General features: G+C 42.3%; 1 protein-coding gene across 3 annotated transcripts; it reads left to right on the top strand.

Annotated features, from left to right (window-relative positions):
* The first annotated feature begins 62 nt into the window (after positions 1 to 62).
* On the top strand, positions 63 to 16,132 carry LOC118779078 (uridine-cytidine kinase-like 1). 3 transcript variants are annotated; one of them, XM_036530954.1, is made up of 15 exons: positions 63 to 119; positions 4,604 to 4,785; positions 5,034 to 5,140; positions 6,028 to 6,198; positions 7,776 to 7,847; positions 8,206 to 8,395; positions 9,191 to 9,252; positions 11,066 to 11,082; positions 12,288 to 12,386; positions 13,121 to 13,214; positions 13,573 to 13,635; positions 13,977 to 14,099; positions 14,755 to 14,862; positions 15,590 to 15,746; positions 16,000 to 16,132. In XM_036530954.1, the coding sequence occupies exons 1-15, from the start codon at positions 82 to 84 to the stop codon at positions 16,080 to 16,082; spliced, it is 1,566 nt and encodes a 521-aa protein (XP_036386847.1). In that variant the 5' UTR covers positions 63 to 81; the 3' UTR covers positions 16,083 to 16,132. The 3 variants fall into 3 exon arrangements, with proteins under 3 accessions (XP_036386847.1, XP_036386846.1, XP_036386848.1); XM_036530953.1 differs by lacking the exon at positions 63 to 119 and adding an exon at positions 2,150 to 2,220; XM_036530955.1 differs by lacking the exons at positions 63 to 119; positions 4,604 to 4,785 and adding an exon at positions 5,297 to 5,315 and having other exon boundaries at positions 5,097 to 5,140.
* The last annotated feature ends 5,482 nt before the right edge of the window (positions 16,133 to 21,614 follow it).

The raw sequence follows: 21,614 nt of genomic DNA, 5'->3' as shown, positions 1-21,614 counted from the left end.
TTTCCCAGGATGCAGTTCGAGCAGCTCTAACAGCTGATTGTCAGAAGGTACAATGACACAATGTCTGTAGCGTGCAGCGAAATGGAGCGCGGGGAGAAGGCTGCCTCCCGAACAGACAGGTACAACGTTACGTCAGACAATATCTAAAGCATACTTTTCTGGGAAATGCTTACTATAAGAGCACTGACAATACCATGAAACTTAGCCGTTCCTTTATTTGATTTGTAGCTGTAGCTAGCGATCAAATAGTGAAGTCACAATGGGACACATACTGCTTAGCGACAGGACCTCACTTTGCTAACCTTTCTTCTTCGGGAAAATAATTGCCGATGTACGTATGAAATGAGGCAAAGTAAGTCACTACTGTCAGCTGTGTCTAAGGAAGAGTTACTGCACCGGTCATGCCAATACTACTCATTATTTTCAAGGTCGACGAATGCTGATACCCAGTTTATTGCCAGTCTATCGCTGACATGGATTCATAGAATGAAGTGATGTCACTCGCAGAAGATGCGGAATTGTTATACGAAGTTAAAGCCCACTTTGCTGGAGTGCGCTGCAGTGCTTCTGCTGATTCTGCACTCCACTTGCTGCGGAAGCAATTTCAGTAGTGTTTATGGTGGGTTAAGTAAGCACGGTGGCGTTCCTGAGAGACAAAGGTGTTTTTGTTTTTTTTCCTGCGCTACTAAATTGTGGTTGGTTTTCTCAATTCACTTGGGATGGCAACCTATCCTGGCCTTGGCAACTATCACTAGACGGTGTTTAAACTGCCCTTAACTGTGTCACAATCAGACACTTAAGAGGATTAGTTGCATGTTTACTTAAGAAAGGAGAGCGGAAAAGTAAAGTGGCCAAGACCGTAAGTGCCCATCCGCAATAATGACTGTCAAAAAAATCTATGCATGTCCCATAAGTGGCCATTGATTTGTTACTGTGTAGCTGTTTTGTTTTTGGTGCCTGTATTTTAATAGAAAATGCAAGTGTTTAATTCGACTCAATTCTAACTTAATTAAATATAAGTAGAAACAATCAAATAAATGGGTAATCACCTAAATAAAATGTCGGATCAACTTGTGCTCATCAGTGAGTGATGGTATACAATGCGGCAACACCCTCCTGAAAATAATAATGGTAGTAGTTACCTAATTATTAGTGGTAGTAGTAAGAAGAAGAGTTTTTCAGGTACCTGTATCTCCCAGTCGTATGGCCAAGAGGCTTACTGTCTCAAGCAGAAGATTTGCTGTCATTGAATTATTGAATTTAACATGCCTCTGCTTAGAAAGGGATGTAATCGTGTTCTACATATGATTGGGGATCTTCATATACGTACCTTCGCATTGCGCTATGACTCCAATTAAATGCGTTTACTTTACTAACGCGAACTTATTTCTTGGAGCAGTGCTTTATATACGCCACAAGAGGGAAGTGCATCACTACTAATGCGATTCTACCAAAGGTAGTTGTACTCTAGAAAGATGAGACAGACAGAACTGCATAGCTGTTTAACATGTTCATCCTTGTTGTCAAAACGAACAAAATGCATTCATGTTTTAAAACTGGAAGGTTATATATGTGCCTGTCTGTATTTGTTTGAATTTGTTTAGAAAATAAATTCAAAGTCTTTAGAGCAGAAGGAGGGACCGTGTGTGGGGGGAGAGAGAGACAGAAAAGGAGAGAATGGAAATAAGGATAGATAGTGAAGGAGGGATAGATGATCCCCCCCCCCCCCCCCCCATCTTTCTCTGTCTCTTTTGATTAATCACAATGGGAGTTGTTTGTGCCAAAATGATTTATCTGTATCGGGTAGTGGCAGGGACGTCACTCACGAAACCACTGCTATTAGTAACACTTGTAATCTGGGAGATAAGTTATCCTCTTACAGTGGCTGGCGGAGCAGCCAAAGTGTTTGTAGCGTGTGGAGGCGTTGCTCTGTCTCACTGTAGAGGAGGGCCACAGCATGTTCAGTGAGCTGTGAATGCACATAGAAGCAGATGTCAGCAAACAGCTCCGCTGCACCCGATCGTCATATCTGCTAGGTCTGTCCTAGAGCGGGACCCAGGCCCAGGACAGCAGGGCAGGGGGGCTGTGCAATAGTCCCACTGACTCCTGGAGTTTCAGAGGAAATATAGCAAAAAATTGGGCTGGGATTAGCATGGCCACTCTGTCAGCGTATTCTGGTGCCAGGATCTCTGGGCGATGGGCTCTGAATGCAGATGGCAGGTAAGCTTTTACACTCTCTTCATTTGTCCTGTAGATGCTTCAGGGTGGCATTATTATTATTATTATTATTATCATTATTATCATTATTATTTTTATTATTATTATTGCTGTTGTTGTTGTTCTTGTTATAAAAATAATGGTAATATAACTGAGGTCTGGTGGTTTTCCTAATGTTCATAATTATTGCATTGTTTACTGTGCAGTCACCTGTGCTGCAGTTTAGGGAATGCCTGTTGCTGAATGTGTTATACATAATTGGCTGTGGTAGAATAGTTGTTTTGCAAGGCTTGTCTCTGACATGCAAAACCAAAGGGGAGCAATTTTTTGCATCCTGCAAAGTAGGCTTTCCTGTTTTTCCAAGACAGTCAAGCCTGTCTGTTCTAGTTACTCTTTTCGCACGAGTCAGTAAAAACTGTGAAGTAGTAGTCTTGGTTCATTCATAAGTGACTTAAGTACAAGTGAGACATTGTTTTTGTAGTTTTCTAAAGCAAATGCATTCCATTTCACTCCGGAATTAAAAGCTCAATATGATCCCACAAAAGTCTGGAGGTTGCAAAGGGTTTATTTTCAGACCCCTGTAACTAGGGCCACCCTCACTGGAGAATATCACATCGACCATTTGTCTGTCTGTCTGCCTGACCGCCATTCTTTATACATCATATGGGGTGCAATAATGATGTTTTTCCACTGGAGGTCAAGGACTGCAATCTGTGATTGCACTTGCACTTACTGTATAACTTTTTTTTTTTCTGGTAAACTGGAATATATAAGTCACATACACACATATACTTATATCAATAGGAAATATGGCTGAATTGGCTTAATGAATGAAAAAATATAAAATGTTATCACCTAATGATGAGTGTTTGTCCCTGTGTTTAAAGACAACAGTGCTGTGCTGTGAATGGTGCACCTCTTTGCTTTAACAGCCCTCCATCCCCCAGCTTTCACTAGTGAACTGGTGTCTAAAAGGGCTGTGTTTTCCAAAGACAGATGCAGCAATTCTTCTATATGTGTCACAGCACGAAGATGTGTGTTTTCGTAACGATACCTGTTTAGTCTAGTTAACTTACTGCTCAGGTAAACAGCAGGAGAGGTGTGTGCTGCTGTGAAGGAACAATGTGAAACTAATAACACCCTGTTCCATGTGCAATCAAACAGACTGTGCAAATTGCCCCAAGTGATCGCAGTCTGTAAGTGTGGATGGGGGCAGGCCTGAAGGGGGAATAAAATGAACAGCTGTTTGGTGACACGCCAGAATGTGAGTCAACTGCAGGTGAACTTGGCGTGAAAGTGACCTGGAGGCTGAGCATCTTAGGAAAGGCTGCACACAACGTGGCCTTTAAACATTGACAAAGGCACGATCCTCAATAAGTAGGCTAATCTTTTATCTCATTGCCAGTGCTCTTTATCCTCCCTGATAACCTGTGATGGAAGGTGTGCTTTCATTTCTCTGCGTGTGCGTGAAGCCATAAAGCTGCCTGCCTCAGTTCCTGCGCTCAGCTTGTACCGTAAAGGAGTTGCACATTAAATTTGAAAATAAAATGTAACTAGATGACAAAGCAAACATGGGCGTTTGTAAATGTGTGCCTTATTTCTATTTTGCTTTCAGAGCATGCTTTTCAGAGATGTTTGAAAAGTTTTTAACAGAAAATGGTTATTACCAGTGCTGTTATTGTCATTGTTACTAGTCGGGGAGGGATGCTGTGGTTCTCCAGGTCTCCTGCAAATTACTGGACTAGCAAAGAGGGTTGCAAGTGTGAATCTCTTTGTAAAGACTGTGTGTGTGTGTGTGTGTATGGGGGGGGGGGGTTGCTTGAAAGGTGGAGACCTTGCAAGAGGGAGACGTACACTATTCCCATCTTACTTAGAGTTACCAGTTCCTCCAGTTCCTGCTGGATGACCCATGGCCCCTAGTGGATCAAACTTACCACTGATTCCTTATGGTGACTCTCTTTCTACAAAATCAGCATGGGATTCAGGCTTCTTCTTCCTGTAAAGCCTTAGTTACTATGATTCAAAGTGCTGGTCATTATGGCTGTGACTAAATTGTCCAGAGTTATATGCTTTTTCATGACTTCATGCTGCACAGTATCTTTAATTCCCTCCTACACTACAGCAGTCTCAGGGCGTACAATAAGAAGACCTGGTTCAGGGTCAAAATGCACTGTTCTCTTTTCATTAATGTTTTCACATGCTTTATTCTCTTTGAGAGCCATGAAGCTCCTGTGATCACTACTATGCAATTAAACACTGCACTTTAAAATCAATAAACCTCAAACTTAATTGTGTGCTTTCCTATGTATTACTACCAGTATTTAAGCTGAGCCAAGGAGAATTTTTCACTGTCAGTTAACTCTGAAAAACCCTTGCTGTCTTTCAGTGGGAGTGAGGAGGCCTTGGACAGGCTCCTGGCTCCCGTTGGCACCCCCCGCAGGAAGAGCAGCAGCCTGGGAAAGCCAGATCCTCCCCTCCTGCGGACCAGCAAGCGGACCATCTACACCGCTGGTCGCCCGCCGTGGTACAATGAACACGGCACACAGTCTAAAGACGCCTTCGTCATTGGTATGAGACATCATGAACTGTTACAAACCAAGATTTACCTCTTTGTATGTCCCTAAATTATAAAGTGTTTTGCTATTTGACAGCACATGTTTTGCAGTGGAGGGGGTTTTCATTTGTTTGCTGTACATAGTCCTTTAGGTAAAGAGTTCTTTCTTTGGCTAACAGGACATGGTTTTTCAGTGAACGCGGTTTCTACTGGTTGACAGCACTTTGTTTTTCAATAAAAGTATTTTTTATTGGTCACACAGGATTGTGTGGGGGCAGCGCCTCAGGGAAGACCACAGTGGCCAATAAGATCATTGAGGCACTGGATGTCCCCTGGGTGGTTCTGCTCTCCATGGATTCCTTCTACAAGGTGAGTAGGAGATCTCACTGAGGAGCACTGCCTCTACACATTCGAATGACTCCTAATTTGAATGTTATGTTAAGAGTGAATCTATCCCTTAGAATTACATGGTGAGCGGACTGGATTGGAGGTTTGGTCCCTACGAAGTACTGTTGTTCACTTCAGAGCTGCTTTACCCCACAGAGTTTGGGATATGAACCACCCAGGACCGATTGGCACTTCAGGGAAAGCTGGAAATGTAGAGCTGGTGGCTCTTCAGTCCTCCTTCAGTCTGAGTAACAGGGTCGCTTCAGCCCAATGACTGAGGGAAAAGTGTCACATGACAAAGTTCTGCATGTCCTATCTGTCAGCCAGTCAGTAAAACTCCCTACTAGAGATAAGTTAATGAGATTTCAGTGTGACCTGCATGTGTGTGTGTGTGTGTGTGTGTGTGTGTGAGAGAGAGAGAGAGAGAGAGAGAGAGAGAGAGAGAGAGAGAGAGAAAGAGAAGGGGGGGAGCCAGCAACGATTACCATCTTTGCTTGTTGTTATGTAATGATTCACCAACTGTAACCTCAGGCCAGCTCAGACACAATTAGCACCAGGTCGAGGAAGCTTAAAACAGGCTATACTTAGACAAACCTCCATATTTTGTCATGCTAACTCTACCACATACAGCCCTGTACTAACAGCCTACTACTGTCCCATTTTAATGACTCTCAGGTGGACTCCCCAAATATCTTATTTGATTCAAATTGAATCAGATTGTAATTGTTATTCATTTTCACTTAATCAAACTAACTCTTAATTTTCTTAATCTTTTCTAGTTCAGGTATAAGTATAGGTATGGATTGGAATTATGGATTCTGATTCCAATTCACATTCTGATAATAATTCTCATTCATATTCTCTCCAAGGTTCTTTCTCCAGAGGAGGAAGCTCTGGCTGCCAACAACGACTACAACTTCGATCACCCCAGCGCCTTTGACTTTGACCTGCTGGTGCACACACTCCGCAAGCTGAAACAGGGCAAGAGCGTGAAGATCCCTGTGTATGACTTCACCACACATGGACGGCAGAAAGACTGGGTAGGGATTGATCCAAGCTTGTCCTTTGTAAATGTTGTGGTATGATCTGTAAAATAAGTCAAAATGAATCACTTGACTACTACCATTACTAATTGTAATAGTAGTAGCAGTATTTAATAAGGGGTCACTAAAACTTTCTCAGAACTATGAGAGCATGTATCTGATTGATGATTTGTCAAATAAATAGATTTATGAGTAAATAACAATTGCAATAATACAATAATTTTTTAACACATGTCAACACATTCAAGACAGACACAATTCACAACATGATACTATTTCAAAATGTTGAATGGTGACATAATTCTGGTTTGTTGAGGAAAGATCTTTCAAGGTACTCATACAGTGATGATGCCTGCAGTGTACGTAGTCATAGCTAAGCAATCTACTTTAACCGTTAAACCAGACTGGAAAAACAAGCTCATAAATAAAACCTGACAGGTAGAATGAGGATGGTAGAATCCTGAGCCATACTGTGTTACACGCTGTATTGTTATGTAGACATATAATTCCAAGCACACAGCTTAATACCAATGAACTTGGCAGACTGTCAGTAGGATACCATCACACAGCTGAGCTGTTTGCCAACAGATTTGGCCTAATGCTGAGGCACCTGCAGCTTCCATATATCAGTGCCACGTGAGTGGATGCATTCAAGTCAAATCAAAAAGACAATGGCTGTAAATAACTATTCCTACAGAGACCAGCTTCTTCAGGTATCACATATCGTGTGATGCTACCGTAACTAAGGATGACAGTGGAACAATGTATTATGCAATACTGATGCCTGGATTCAGTCAACGTTTGACCCTGACTTTGACTGGCAATTAAATGCAGTTGTTCCTTTTTTTCCACATGATTTGGAGAGTTCATAGGTGAAAAAAATGAATGCAAAAAATGTTTGCATCAGAAAATAATAAGACTTGCATTAAATTAAGAGTAAAAGTTAGAGTCTGAGAGTGTACATTAGTAAAGAAAAAGCAAGGGTTCTCTATCCACAAAATTGGTGGTGGTACCATGTTGTCAGTGACTCAATAATTTAAACAAATCATTGTGTTTTTACATGGAGAGCAAAGTCTTTTTATTGGTTCATACAAATCAGTGATTGACAGCTCATTGCGGTTTTGCATTATGGGGTACATGAACGTCACTTTCTTATCACTATTGAAATCAATCAGTCAATAAAAATATGAACAAATGTTATCTTGCAATTATTATGATTGTATTGCCATAAAGCACTGTACCATGTATGCAGTCCAGAGGGAATCAATAAGCCAAAGAAAATCCCAGAGCCAAACTCGGGGAAAAAATGTAAAATTATTCTTTTACCCCATGAAAAAGTCTGTTGAGAATCACTTCTGGGACAACATGGAAAAGAATGCAGACAGTGGAGTGGGAAACTGTGTTCCGCCTTAATGACTGCCCAACATCTCCAAGATTTCTGCCTGGAGATTCAGAGCATAAAGTTCAAGTAGTGCTGCTGTAGGTATGGTACAGTGCAGTGGTACGATTTCTATGCCATCTCATGCTTTGCATATCTCTCTTCCACCTCTCCTACCCTCTCCTGCTCTCTCCAGAAAACAGTGTATGGAGCCAGCGTTATTATTTTCGAAGGAATCATGGCTTTTGCAGATAAAGAATTACTGCAGGTGAGAAGATGACACGTGTTACTTTGTTTGGTTTCTGTAAAGAAGGACAAACAGTGATATTAATATAGGGAATTGAAGGACAATTCTAATTATATTGTGTTATATTTCACAAATAGAAATACTTATCAATTCATACAAGAATTGGAAAAAAAAAGTTCTGCAATGTAAGCAAAAAGTTACTTAATATGCCAGCATACATTTCTAATTATATACATTTAGACTTATCCATGTTTTACTGTGTTGCATAAAACTGGTAGTTGAAAAGCAATTGCTCTGTGCAGCTCTCTCATATGTATGTGAGTATGTGTTCTGTTCCCGTGTGCCCTGTCTTACGCTGCACGTGTGCTTTGTATTCCAGCTGCTGGACATGAAGATCTTTGTGGACACGGACTCTGATATCCGGCTGGTGCGGCGCCTGCGCAGGGACATCACGGAGCGCGGGCGGGACATCGAGGGCGTCATCAAGCAGTACAACAAGTTTGTAAAGCCCGCCTTCGAGCAATACATCGAGCCAACCATGCGCCTGGCGGACATCGTGGTGCCTCGCGGTAAGCCCAGACGTAATGTTACCACACTCCACACCAGAATGGATTCACACATGCAGACACACGTATACACACTCTATACACACGCACACAGACACGCATACACACACACACACACACACACATAAACCTTCTACACATACACACACATACACACATACCCAATTGTGTGTACATGCAGAACTGTGTGATACATATCCATAGGTGCTGGCAAAACTGCAGGAAAGCCATCCATTATGCCTCAATGAGTGCCAGTTCCAGGCATACCTTTTTTGGGCTGGATGCTGATCCATTGCAGAGCTATTCACCTTGGCTAGTTTTACTTGTTGTTTGGTTTTTACAGTGTTATAATTATAGGCTGTTGTAAAGTACAGCAGATGCAAGAAGTTCGATTTTTTTAAAAAGATGATTATTTTATATTAGCAAGCAAATCTCATGTTACAGTATTTTCACTCAAGGCAAATGTCCTCTGAGGTTTAAATTTTTTGAATGTTCTTTCTATACAAATCTATACAAATGTTCTCTCTATACAAATCTTGTTAAGACACTCAGTGGAGGGATTCTTGCATGAACCCAAGCATATAGTTAAGGTTAAGTTGTGTTTCTTCTGTTTTTGACCAGAGGGTCAGCTGAGGAAGCAACTCTTTGCAATGTTAGTGCCCATAACTTAGTGACGTGCTATATATACTGCAATATCAACCTTTTTACTATTAAAAGGAGAAGTAGACATTGAACATGGCCTATTCAGATCTTGTTTAAAGACATATTATATAGCTTTCTTTCCCTATGCTTATGCAGGGGGTGGAAACATGGTGGCCATTGATCTGATCGTCCAGCATGTCCACAGCCAATTAGAGGAGGTGAGCAAGAGTCTCTGTTATTTCCAACGCACATAATAATGATGGGCAACACCGTCCATGGTTTAGCATCTCCTCTCTTTTAAAAGGCAAATGTGTGACTGTGATCAGGAGTTCACAGCTATGGGGCATGATTAGCATTATCCTGCTACAGTAGAGTGGGGCATACATCAACAAGCCTTCCTCATCATATTACACATATGTACCTCCTAATAATTCATGAACTACTTTTCAAAGTTTGCATAATTGAGAGGTTCTTCCATTCTGGATTTAATGTTGGCTGCCCTGTGGTGCATAGCGGGACTTGTAGTGCAGGGGCAACTTGGGTACACGAGAACTTCTGAGTGCTCAGCTGATGTCAGGGTGCAAAGGAGTGGAAAATAATGACGTAAAAAATATAAGCCAAACATGTCATAAACAGTATTTAGTCTTATCATTCATATTCTCTATTCAACTTGCCTCTTTGGGAACATTTGTAATGATCACATTACAGGATTGCACTGGGCTTAAGAGTACAGCAGGAGCACACCCTCAGGGATCTGAACCAGCAGCCCTGCAAAACTAATGCAGTACCCAGTACTCCTCCCTTCAACTGCACCCTAAAGAGACTGGAAAGTGAACTGTGATGTACTCGTTAAACTGAAAAGATTATCCTCATTCATATGAATCATTATTCACCAGCAGTTTTGAATCTTTACATGGAGCTCTGCGGTCCCACTCTCCCTTTCATTAGGACATAAACATCAGAGGAAGTTCATAACATGAGACATGTTTCCTATCCTGAACCACCTCACCCTTGAACCCCCCCCCCCCCCTTAACAAGACACATACTTTTTGTCTTTGCCATGCATGATACCATTTGAAACTTGGCTTTACTGATGGTAAAAATCTTAATAACTGATCAGGTGTATGTTACTGTCTCTACACCATATCAATGAGCATATCAGTTAGCAGATCACCATATCACCATATCAATTAGCAGAGCATCATGAACTGCATGTACATGTGTGCCCTCTAGTGGAAGACACATGATGTTCTTGTAGAGCCTTGCTACTTAACATCTGTCCTTGCTACTTAACATCTGTCCAGCTGATCATTCTGACTGAACCAATTTAGCTTTACCCCCCCCCCCCCCCCCCCCCCAAGTTTCTAAGAGTGAAGGAAGAGCAATAAGATAATACCCTTAAGGAAAAGACAAAAACAAGCATTCACTTAGCAGGTGGCTCAGATGTCTCAGTCCATCCATGAGCAGCACTAAGATCACTGTTGAAATCAGGACTGAAAGTTTGTATTGCAGTAAGAAAACGTCTGTTAAGGAAGGGGAATGAGATTCCAAATCTGAAATACATAAAGTTTCCATTTCTTTTGCACAGCAGTATATCTGCAGAAGGATACCCCCGGATACACTTGCTGACACATCTTCTATGATATTTTAGTTCTGTAGACATACTCACCCAGGGCCACTTGCTCAGCTTACATTTTAGATATCATCTACTTTAAGAGACAGGCATTTACTAAAACAATTCAGGTCAGGTACTGTTGTCTAGGACACGGTTCAACAGCAGAGTTTTGCCCTGGATTTGAGGCCACAGCTTCCTGAGCACAAGAATACCTCCACTTAACCGCTGTGGCACATTGCCAGCACGTCAGCTGCTAATGTCCTAAGGGTGGCACACGTGAAGCAGGGGTGCTGTGGTCGCACGAAATGTATGTGCTTACCACCAGAACGCTAACAGGATGGAAATAAAAGGTGACATTCTGTTCTGTCTCCTTTCTGGATCTCGCCTCGCCCCCACCTGTCTCTGTGTCCTCTCAGCGGGAACTCAGCGTCAGGTAGAGTAAGACACGTGCGCTTGGTCTCCTCTCGCTCCTCTCTCTCCTCTCGCTCGCTGCCTCTCACACCTCCTCTGTAACATTAAGGCTAGCATTTTCATTGCATGTCTGTATGGTCCGTGCAAAGCTCACAGCTCATGAGTAGCCCTGCTCCCGCTGATCTCCCGCTGATCTCCTGTTGCATCCTGTGTCTAAACATTGCGTGCACTGGTGCTGCATTTGCTTCTCACATCTCATCTCTCATCTTTCGCAGTACACCGCTTCAAACACTTCATGCATTTAAATAAAGTTCCAGTTGGCCAAGATCACTGCAACAAAAGCTGAGAATGGAAGGCTGTCTCATTTGTTCAGACACAGGAAGTAGTGGGGTCAAGAACTACCCCCTCCCTCTCCTCCCCTTCTCTTTCCTAACTCAAATATATTTGAATGACTCTGAGTGACAGCTCAAGCACAGTGAACATTCAGCAAACAAAAGGCATCACAGGCACCTACAGAAAGGGCAGGGTTTCCACTCTCAGAAAGTGAGTGTTCTGTAAACAGTACATGGTTGCACAACAGACTTCCCCAAAGACTGTAAAGAGTAGATTGGGGTTTTAAACAAGGAGAATGGTGCTGGAAGATGTTTGGGGCTAGCTGTTTTCTCAATGCAAATGAGTTATTTAATTCTAATTCTGTATCTTGAGCTTCAGCTGAAAGGATGTGAGATAGCCAGAAGGACGGGGTGTGTTTAAATCTCAAAGAATTCCAACTGTTCTGTCTGTCCAGGTCACCAGCAGCAGTGATAGAAACAAGCCCTGTTCCGTTTAATTTCCAGCGCCTCTTCATTGTTGAGACTCAAGTTGCAGATGATATCTTTGAACATTTTTCAAGTACCTTTAGCTGTTGTTTGATAGTTTTTTTCCCCAGCCATCTAATATGGCTCTCCAGTTCCTCCACAAAGGGAATCGCGTGAGGATCAGTGAGAGAAGAAGCATATGATCGCTTTTCAGTGTGTCTCAGGCAGTTTTTAATGCTTCAGACAACAGATAAAAAATATCCTAGTTTTCAGGAACACAGACTGAATGCAAATTATCACAGTTGGGCAGTGCTTTGTATCTGTCTATATGTGCCAGTGGTCATGCTACTCTCTCTCTCTCTCTCTCTCTCTCTCTCTCTCTCTCTCTCTCTCTCTCTCTCTCCTCCAATCCTGATTGACATGGCTACAGGGCAGCCCTGGCATCTGCCCATCAGGCTCAGCCTCTCCCCGAGACTCTCAGCATTCTTGAGAACACGCCCCAGGTCAGGGGCATGCACACCTTCCTCAGGTCAGATACTGTCATTACTCTCCATAGAACTGACCTCAGATCATTGTTCCGCACCTTCCTCAGGTCAGATACTGTCGTTACTCTCCATAGAACTGACCTCAGATCATTGTTCCACACCTTCCTCAGGTCAGATACTGTCATTACTCTCCATAGAACTGACCTCAGATCATTGTTCCGCACCTTCCTCAGGTTACATACGGTCTGTACTCACCGCTGAACTGAGGCTTTGGTCAAAGCCATCACTCTCAACAGCTTTTTTTTTCATTCTTTTTTTTTGTCCTTCCTCCAGCTTACTCATTCCTCTTCCTCCTCCTCTTCATCTCTCAGTGTCTGTAATCGGTTTCCACAACAGTAAATTATTTTATCAGCCATGGTGGAAATCCTTCTGTATGTGTGTGTTGACTTTATTTATTTGCTTAAATAATTGTTTTCTCTATAATCAGGATACCATATTTCCATGACTAAAGACAGGTCTTCAATATTGTCATATCAGCAAGATCTGTGGTGGAATTTAAGCACCTCTGTGATCACAAATTAATTTCCTTAAACTATAAAAAAATATATCATTAATATGTGGAGGAATCTGGTGCATGTTTTGCCTTCCGAGCAGCACAGAAGCTTGAGAAGTGAGCCTCAGACTATCACAGGTGTTGAAACTGAGTGACTTTGCAGCTGTTCCAGCATCTCATGTTGATTGAGGTTGATGATTGATGTTGTTTCCTCTCTGGGGTCAGGGATAGGGAGACCAGTCGAGATGAGTTTATCTTCTACTCCAAGAGACTAATGCGCCTGCTAATTGAGCATGCTCTGTCCTTCCTGCCGTCTCAGGTCAGTGCATGTGTGTGTGTGCGTGTGGGTGTCTGTGTGTGTGTGTCTTGTGACATTTGTGACATTTCCTCTGTAAATTTCTGCTGTATGTGTAAAACGTATGAACAGTTCAATTTTACACAGGAAATGACGAGAACAAGACTGAATGAAGTTAGGATATCATTGTGTGTATTTATCATTAGATAAATTCTCTGGCATGCTATGTTAAAATTCAATATTAGTTGCAGAGTTGTGGAATAGCTCATTTACAAGTGATTTTTTAACATTTCATAATGGGAAGGTCACACACAGTATGTGTGCAGTCCTATTATGTTTTACAATAGCCCGCTTGATCCCATGATGCATTTCTCACATACAGAGCCGCACGGTGCAGACACCACAAGGTCAAGAATACGAGGGCCAGTCCTTTTGTGGGAGGGGGGTGAGTCTAACATGAAAGCTGTGCATGTGTGACCTGTTAATTTCAGCCAGCAAATAGCAAATAGTTCAAATATGAAAATCAGTGGAGCAAAACTGTTGAGAAAGATAGCCAAGTAGTTTACAAAAAGAAGAAAAATTTCAAAACTTTTTTTTTCATTGTAAATATTCTTCTATGATATTTTATTCCTTTCAGTTTGTCCAGTATGTGCTTACTTTTTTATCTTCTCACTTTTTAGTAGGGTTTACACTTTGAGCACCAACGTTATTTTTTTTTCCTTTTGAGCCACCATACTATAGTAGCGCATAGGCGATATGTAGTGAGGCTGTTTTTTCACTCGGCAGATTACAGGTGTGTCCATCCTCCGTGCGGGTGAGACCATGGAGCCTGCCCTCAGGGCTGTGTGCAAAGATGTCCGGATAGGAAAAATACTGATCCAGACCAACCAGGACTCGGGTGAACCGGAGGTGCCAGCCCATTCGCACTGACATCACAGCCGGCTTTTCTGTGTGCTTACACACGCATGTGGTTACAGGTAGCAGTGTCACACTGTCAGGAAACTAAAGGTGTGACCAGAGGGTTGCCGGGTCTGGGGTACTTTACCTGAATGACTTTTGTTAATATCCATTTGTATACATGGAATAAGTGTGTGCAAGGTATGTAAAATGTAACATTTGTAAGGAAGTAGTACTAAGTATATGTTATGTAATTGATTGGAATGTTGACCTATCTGGATTAAAAGACTAGATTAAAAGCATATATACACAGTGAATGAACAGATTTGAGAATCATCCCTACACAGAATAGGAACTTTCTGGGTGTTCTGTGTTCTAGAAGTAAGCTGAAGTCCCTCCCCCACACACTCAATAGCTGTTGCCATTACATTCAGCATGTATACCGACTATCCTTTATCCATGAGGAAGTCTTGCTCTCTTGAGTTCTATGCCAACTGCACCTGCGTCCATGGAGCATACCATTGACTTCACATCCACTCTGCAACAGGAACCGTGCTGCCTCTATTAGAAACACCTCAGCAGCGTCCACTGTCTTTATACTTCCTTCTCACTATGTCCTTCTTCCACTTTGACTCACGCCTCTCTCCTCCTCTCTCCTCCCTTCCAGCTGCACTACCTACGCCTGCCCAAGGACATCAGCGAGGACCATGTCATCCTCATGGACTGCACTGTGTCCACTGGTGCCGCTGCCATGATGGCCATCCGAGTCTTACTGGTGAGTCAGCAGCACCTCAACGCTCCCTAATCTGTTGCGTAACGTAATTGTGGTTGGCCCTGGTGCACATATTTTTTCTTGCCCCACCCCCACCCCAAACACAAGCGCACGCTTGTGCCCACACACACACACACACACACACAACCACTCCAGACAATTGCAAAGCAGACAATTGCTATGTCACCATGGAGAGAACGTGCTATATATAGCTATCACAATTGCAAGTAATTTTAGTGATATCATTGAATGGTTACTTTGAAGACTGCGTGAAACGGTCAATGCGCGAGAGGGCCCACCTACAATAGTAAAGCAGCAAAAAATCGCCTTCCTGCACGGGCCCCTGACAGCTTCTGGGCCCCGATGCGATGCACCGTTTGCACTGTCCATATTTACTCCAGTGAGTGTGACGCAGTGTGTAATGAGTGCATACTGCATTTTTTTCAATTACGTTCAATCCAGTTTTAATCTAACATGGTAAATGTTAGACATGGTAACATGGTCACGTGGTCACATGGTAATTTAATTTCGTGGTATGGTCTCAGGGCTTTGAAAAATTTTATCGTCTGATTTTGTGAAATTAAAATTTGTGACATTTTATCTCATGCCTAACAGAGGGCGTAATGCTGTATGTTCTGGATGTGTGATGAAGAATGTAATGCAGTGAGCAAAGAGTGTGTAATGACTGTGTAATGAGTGCATACGCTCCTGGGTTACGCCCCCCCCCCAGGACCATGATGTTCAGGAGGACAAGATCCTGCTGGTGTCTCTGCTGATGGCTGAGATGGGCGTGCACTCCGTCGCTTACGCCTTCCCTCAGGTCAAGATCATCACCACTGCTGTCGACAAGAACGTAGATGACCTCTTCCACATCATCCCAGGGATAGGTGAGTGAAGCCAGGACCAGGCTGAGGTTAGGGGCCACAACTAGTGTAGAGTAGCCCTGCTGACACTGTGACCCTCCAGGACCAGGGTAAAGTAGGCCAGCAGACCCTGTGGCCTTCTAGAACCAGGGTAGAGTAGCCCTGCAGACACTGCAGAATCACAAAGGTATAAACTGGGTTGTGCCTCTGTGTCCTTTATGTTTTCCCTATGTCACAAGGCAACGTGGTCTGATTTCTTTTCCATTTCTTGTTGAAGGGAACTTTGGGGATCGATACTTCGGGACAGATGCTCCACCAGACTGGAGTGACGAAGAGGAGCTAGGCAGGGCCAGTTGCTGATGGCAACAGGCTTGCTGATAAGGAAGAGTCTCAGGGACACCTGCCACTACACACACACACACACACACACACACACACACACACACACTCACCACTACCAACCCCAGCTATAATACAGTCCAGGAAGTGGTCTCAGTAGAGACCATTAATATGGAGGACCACAGTGTCACCCCTGACTAACAGACAATGTTCTCACAATGTCTGCTTGCTTAGAGCAACGTTCACACCATCGCATCCACATTGACAGGACAGTATGTGTCAGTGGGGTCTGTGCACGCTCACAGCAAATGGATTGGTCAAAAGAAGATAATATATATGCAGCATGAATAGGTACACTGAATATGTTTTTATTTAATAGATTTTATTTTAAAGATGTTATTTTGGATTTTATGTCATTTAAGGCTATATACAATATTTTTTATGAAATGTCATGATAATGACTTGACAAAGAAATTCTTAAACCATGATTCTCCATAGGTTCACAAAAGAAGAAACTGTGGCATTAAAAAATCACATGATTCCGTTTCTGTGAGAGAATGTTTTAAATCAGTAGACAGCAGAGAGGGATGTATTATGTTTTTAATTGTTGTATATGTGTTGACAATTGCTCAAAACATATCTAAAGTCATTATTAGTCTACCTCAAAGGAACAGAAACCACAAAACACCACAAAAAAACTGTTGTTTTCTTCTCTACTCATGAGGTTTTCTCTTTCAAGGGCTATCTCATCGGAAAGTGTGTGGGTGTAGTTTTTTTTTTGACTTCTTAGTTTCACCTCCTTTTCTAAAACCTTATTGACCACACCTCTATCTTGCAAAGTAATCACAGAGAAGAAGATAAAGGAGGATACATAAAATGAGACTTGCATATCTAAGTCGTCTTCCCTAACTTGAAGGGCACAGAGTGATCTCATCAAAGATCTTTCAGAGTGGAAGCATATTCTCAGCTTCTGTACGCTGCACCATTAAAGCAGTATGTGTGTGAGGGAGCTTGCCTGTGTGTCTGCATATGTTTGCTTGTCTGGCTTTGTGTGTGTGTGTGTGTGTACGCATGCGCACGTGTGTGTGTGCACGTGTGTCTTTTGTGTGTGTGCGTGTTTGTATGTATGTCTGTGTGTGCCTTTGTGCAAATGTGTGTGTGCATGGGCACATATATACGTGTGGTTTTGTGTGTAAGTGTGACAAAGGTCCTGTGCAAAAACCTGAACTTTTCTGAAATTACTGCCCAATTGCTGTCTGATCATTACAGTGGATCCTTTAAAATGATTTTGATGATTGGTTCATGCAGCTCATCAGGTCATCAGAGACCCCATCATACAGGTGTTTTATGCTCCCTTGGAACATCACTTGGACTGCACAATGCCATTGTGTAGGTTCCCATGTTTTACATTTTTAAAGTGCTGGCACAGCCATAGCACATATCTATATTATTCCTGAGATCAATCTATGAAACATATTTTCATAGATGGGTAATATTGTATGTTCTCTGATTTGTTTTCAGACATCGCATTCTGAGAGATGTGGTCATGCAGGGTGGTGGAACATGAAATGATACTAGTTTCAGGGGGCACAAAATTGTAGCAGGCAAGACAGGTGCTGCAGTTTGGTGTTATATAAGGTCACCCCCCCCCAATTTACTGTAAGACGATAGACAAAGGTAGCAGTCATTTGAGTCATTTTCTTCCAGAAAGCAAGCTGACCTAGTCTTACCTTGAGGTCAACGTACAGCTCCTGCTCTGCCTTTACCATATACGGTGGTGCAAATGCAGAAGGCGCCATTGGCAACTTTAGCAATACCCTGTGTTGCTGTTACTTTGTGTGAACATACTGAGTACATCCACCTGATTTCGTACAGATGTGTACTGTGTACAGGTACTGTGTCTTGATTTTTATTTATTAAATGTTGGGTTTGTTTCATGTGTGTGTTTCATGTGTATCATTTCAGAATTGGTGGTGTTCATCATTCCTTTTGTAAAAAAAAAAAAAAAAAAAAAGCTTATTAATTGTTATGAAAAATTGCGTGATGACAATAAAAATCAAGCACGGGGAATAATAATCACCATTAACTCAGTAGTTGTTGGACTGTACTGGGCCGTATAAGAGAGCTTGTTCAAGTCACTGTGACCTTCCAATGCTACGGAGCAATATGCCCTGATTTTCTCTTTGTTGTAGTGAGCAGTGGTTTTATTTCCCTGATGGAAACACAATATCTGTGAGTAAAGAAAATGCTATGATAGACATCTGACAGATGCAGAGGAAAAAGCAAATGGGCGTGGGAGGGCATATTGCACGTATGCAGTCACCCTTAGTGAAACTCGTACGTGCTATGGGGTTCAGCCTCTGGGTGCTACACTTCAGTGCAAAGACACTCTCTGCAGGAGGGGACTGGATACTGATCACACTTCTGTCTCACTTAAGTCTCTGGTCCCTTTCGCTCTGGTTACACCTGCATTCCTGATCCCAAAAGGTTCTGTCAACATAAATTGTAATGCATTTTAAAAATGATCCATTGAACCAGTGCTGTGGGTGTCATGTGTCATGTCTAATGTGTTCTTTTTTGCATAAAATGTTTCTAAGCAAACAATAGAGCAATAAAGGTACTGAATCACTACTGCCTGAAAAATATCTTTGCTGGTGTTAAGGTCTATCGTCATGACGTTATTTTCCTGTCCTGTACAGTTGTTTTTTTTTTTAATTATAATTACTCATCTTGTGTTACTCATCTTTAATTGCAGCTTTGAAAATTCTGCATTTTAGCCATCATGTGTTAAAAATAACTGTAGTATTTGCACTTCCATTTTCCGTTTCTTTCTGAACACCAGGACATTGCTGCACAGCCTACCGAGGGGACTCAAAACCTCAAACCCTGAAATTAAGGGGGGTTTCAAAAGACCTCAGTTTCTGACAGTTATTTGTGACCTCTGTCACATCATCATCCCACAGGTTCATGACAGGACATTAATTGCAGGCAGATCGTTCAAGTGCTTCAAAGGACACATACATGTTATGGAAATGTTTATGTTACATTTTTAGCACATAAACAGAAGTAATTTTATAATGCAGTAACCTATGGTTACAAACAAGGGAAGCACTGAGCATTCAAGTGCATCTGAAAGGAAACCAAGTATACAAGGTATTATTCTCAGCATTTTCAACATGTTGAACAACAAAGCACCACTGTGCAATAATCCAAAGCCATTCTATTAGGTGACTGCTTGGACTTCATCTGCAGTCCAAGGCTGAGGCTTTCCTGAAATAAAAGTTTCCACATTACTTCTACCTCTCATTCTTTGCTGTGATCAGTGATGGTGATATACTCCTTCCCCCAATCCGCTTTTATCTCCTTGTTTTTAGCACTGGGACCATGGAAACAATGTAGTTACAGAGCTTTCCAGCTCCTCCCACAGCTTGCGTGTAAGTAGGCTGATACAAGAAACACTGGCGGGCTGAGAAGACACGGGTCAGCATAATGAATACAGACACAGCAAAACCACTCATAACCTGAAATAACCTCAACTAAGCCTGAAATAACCTGACCTGGGCCAGCCTGGTTTCAGTTCTACAGTGGGAAAGGAGTAAAATGAGACAGCCTAGTTCCAGCTCTACAGTGGGAAAGGGGTTTAATGAGTCAGTCTCATTCCAGCTCAACAGCGGAAAAGGAGTTGCAGGGCACAGAAGACCAAGGACCAACAGACACCAACAGACATTTGTATTTGAATTGCCTTTGAGCTCCAAGCCTCAAGGCCGTCCTTGATGTTAGAACTGCATACTGTCACTTGCACTTTCTAAGTGTTTCCGTGGGAGACATGTGCCATGGACACGTGCCATCGGCAATAACATGAACCATGCCATGAAAATATAGTCCCCATAGTAAGCTGCCATAGAAGGCAGCTTTGGAAGCAGAGAGAGAAGAAAGAAAAGGTTGTTCATGTATCTGATTACTGATACATTGAAGTACTGAGCACTACATCAATGCAGACAGGTGTCTGAGCCATGTGCAAATATGTCTATGTCAGTAATATTCTAAGATGACCTTCTCGCAGGGGAGAAAAGTGTGTGGCAAACAAGACAGATAAATAAATAAATAAAACACCACAAATGAGTACCATTTGAAGTTAGCCAAACAGAGAAGGTGGGTTTCCTCCCATTAGACCGCCGTGTCTTTACTTCCTTTTGTACATAAGGTCCTCTGAAAGAGGCAGAACAACTTGAAAGGGTTTTTCTGCCGCGCATGGACAGACCAGACATCACAGCAACTTTCTGGTGTAGCAGAGCTGAGCCACAGTCACTCAGCCAAGGGTGAGGGTATAAGTGTCTTATAACTCTCATGCCTGGTTCCACCTCATTTTCTCTGTTTGCCCATGCAATGTTTCTGTGCCCGCGCCAATAGAAGCCGAATGGTTACTCTGCTTAAAGTATTAACTTGAATTCTGCGGAACAAGCAGGCAAAGACCCGATTCCTCAGTTAATGAATTCTGTCCGGGCTTCATGTCGAGTTTTGTTTTTGTGACAGTACGGCACAGTACAGTACAGCACAGTAATGTCCTCTCTTTGAGCACCCTGTGTTTTAGTGGTGCTGATTATGCATTTAAAATAATTAAAAAGAAAGTATGGTTTCATTCAGGTTGAAAGAACACAGGAAGGATGTGGTGTTCCCCCTTCAAATGGAAACTAACCTCCATGTCTTTCATCAGTTTCCATTATTAGCATGCTCGACGGGGCGGAGGTGACCCAGCGTGTGTGACACAAGAAGGAGGGAAGATGAAGCAATCTCACTCTACGGGCGCCTGAAATGGACCAGAGCACCAGGTAATGTGCCTCAGCCTCTTGCTACACTGTTCACTTCATTAAACATCTAATGCTGTCATACCTGGAGAGATAGAAACGCATGGAGCAGCTTACCAGGATTCATAGTGAAGGCAGAGAAGGTTACAGTGCTAAAGATCACGCATGACGCTGTGGTAGATACTTTAGATGACAGGCTGCACGATGAGCCAAACGAAGTCAAATGGCCTGCTTGTATGAATCTGACTGGCAAACATCCTTGTCTAGGGTGACATGATGAAATATTCTTCTTCTTCTATTATTATTATTATTATTATTATTATTATCGTTATTATTGATTTATTTAGCAGACGCACAACTACGTGCACAGCTTATATCACTTCGTTAAATGCATATCATAGGAGCAACTAGAATGACTTTAATAACAGGGAACAGCCAGATTACGACAAACAGAAATCAGTTTGAAAACAATTTGCACTATTAGTGTACATTTGACCAAAGTAAAGCAAAGCAGAGCTTGATAATGATCTATAAAATCAGCGCTGCACATACTGTCCAGAATGACTCTCTTCAGCTAACTCCAAGCACATCTCTGTTTATTTGCCTCGAGTAAACCTGGCAAGTAAATTATGACAAATTTTGTGTCGAACCTGTTGTTGACAGCACATTTCCAGTTTCCTCTGGCTCACATCACACACTTATACTGTTGGCTACATGCTGAATTCAAGGGAGACATTTGTAAAGGCAA

The sequence above is a fragment of the Megalops cyprinoides genome, chromosome 6 (genome assembly GCF_013368585.1).
Source record: "Megalops cyprinoides isolate fMegCyp1 chromosome 6, fMegCyp1.pri, whole genome shotgun sequence".
Classification (NCBI taxonomy): domain Eukaryota; kingdom Metazoa; phylum Chordata; class Actinopteri; order Elopiformes; family Megalopidae; genus Megalops; species Megalops cyprinoides.
The sequence above is the reverse complement of the archived record's forward strand: the minus strand, read 5'-3'. Positions and strand labels throughout refer to the sequence as shown.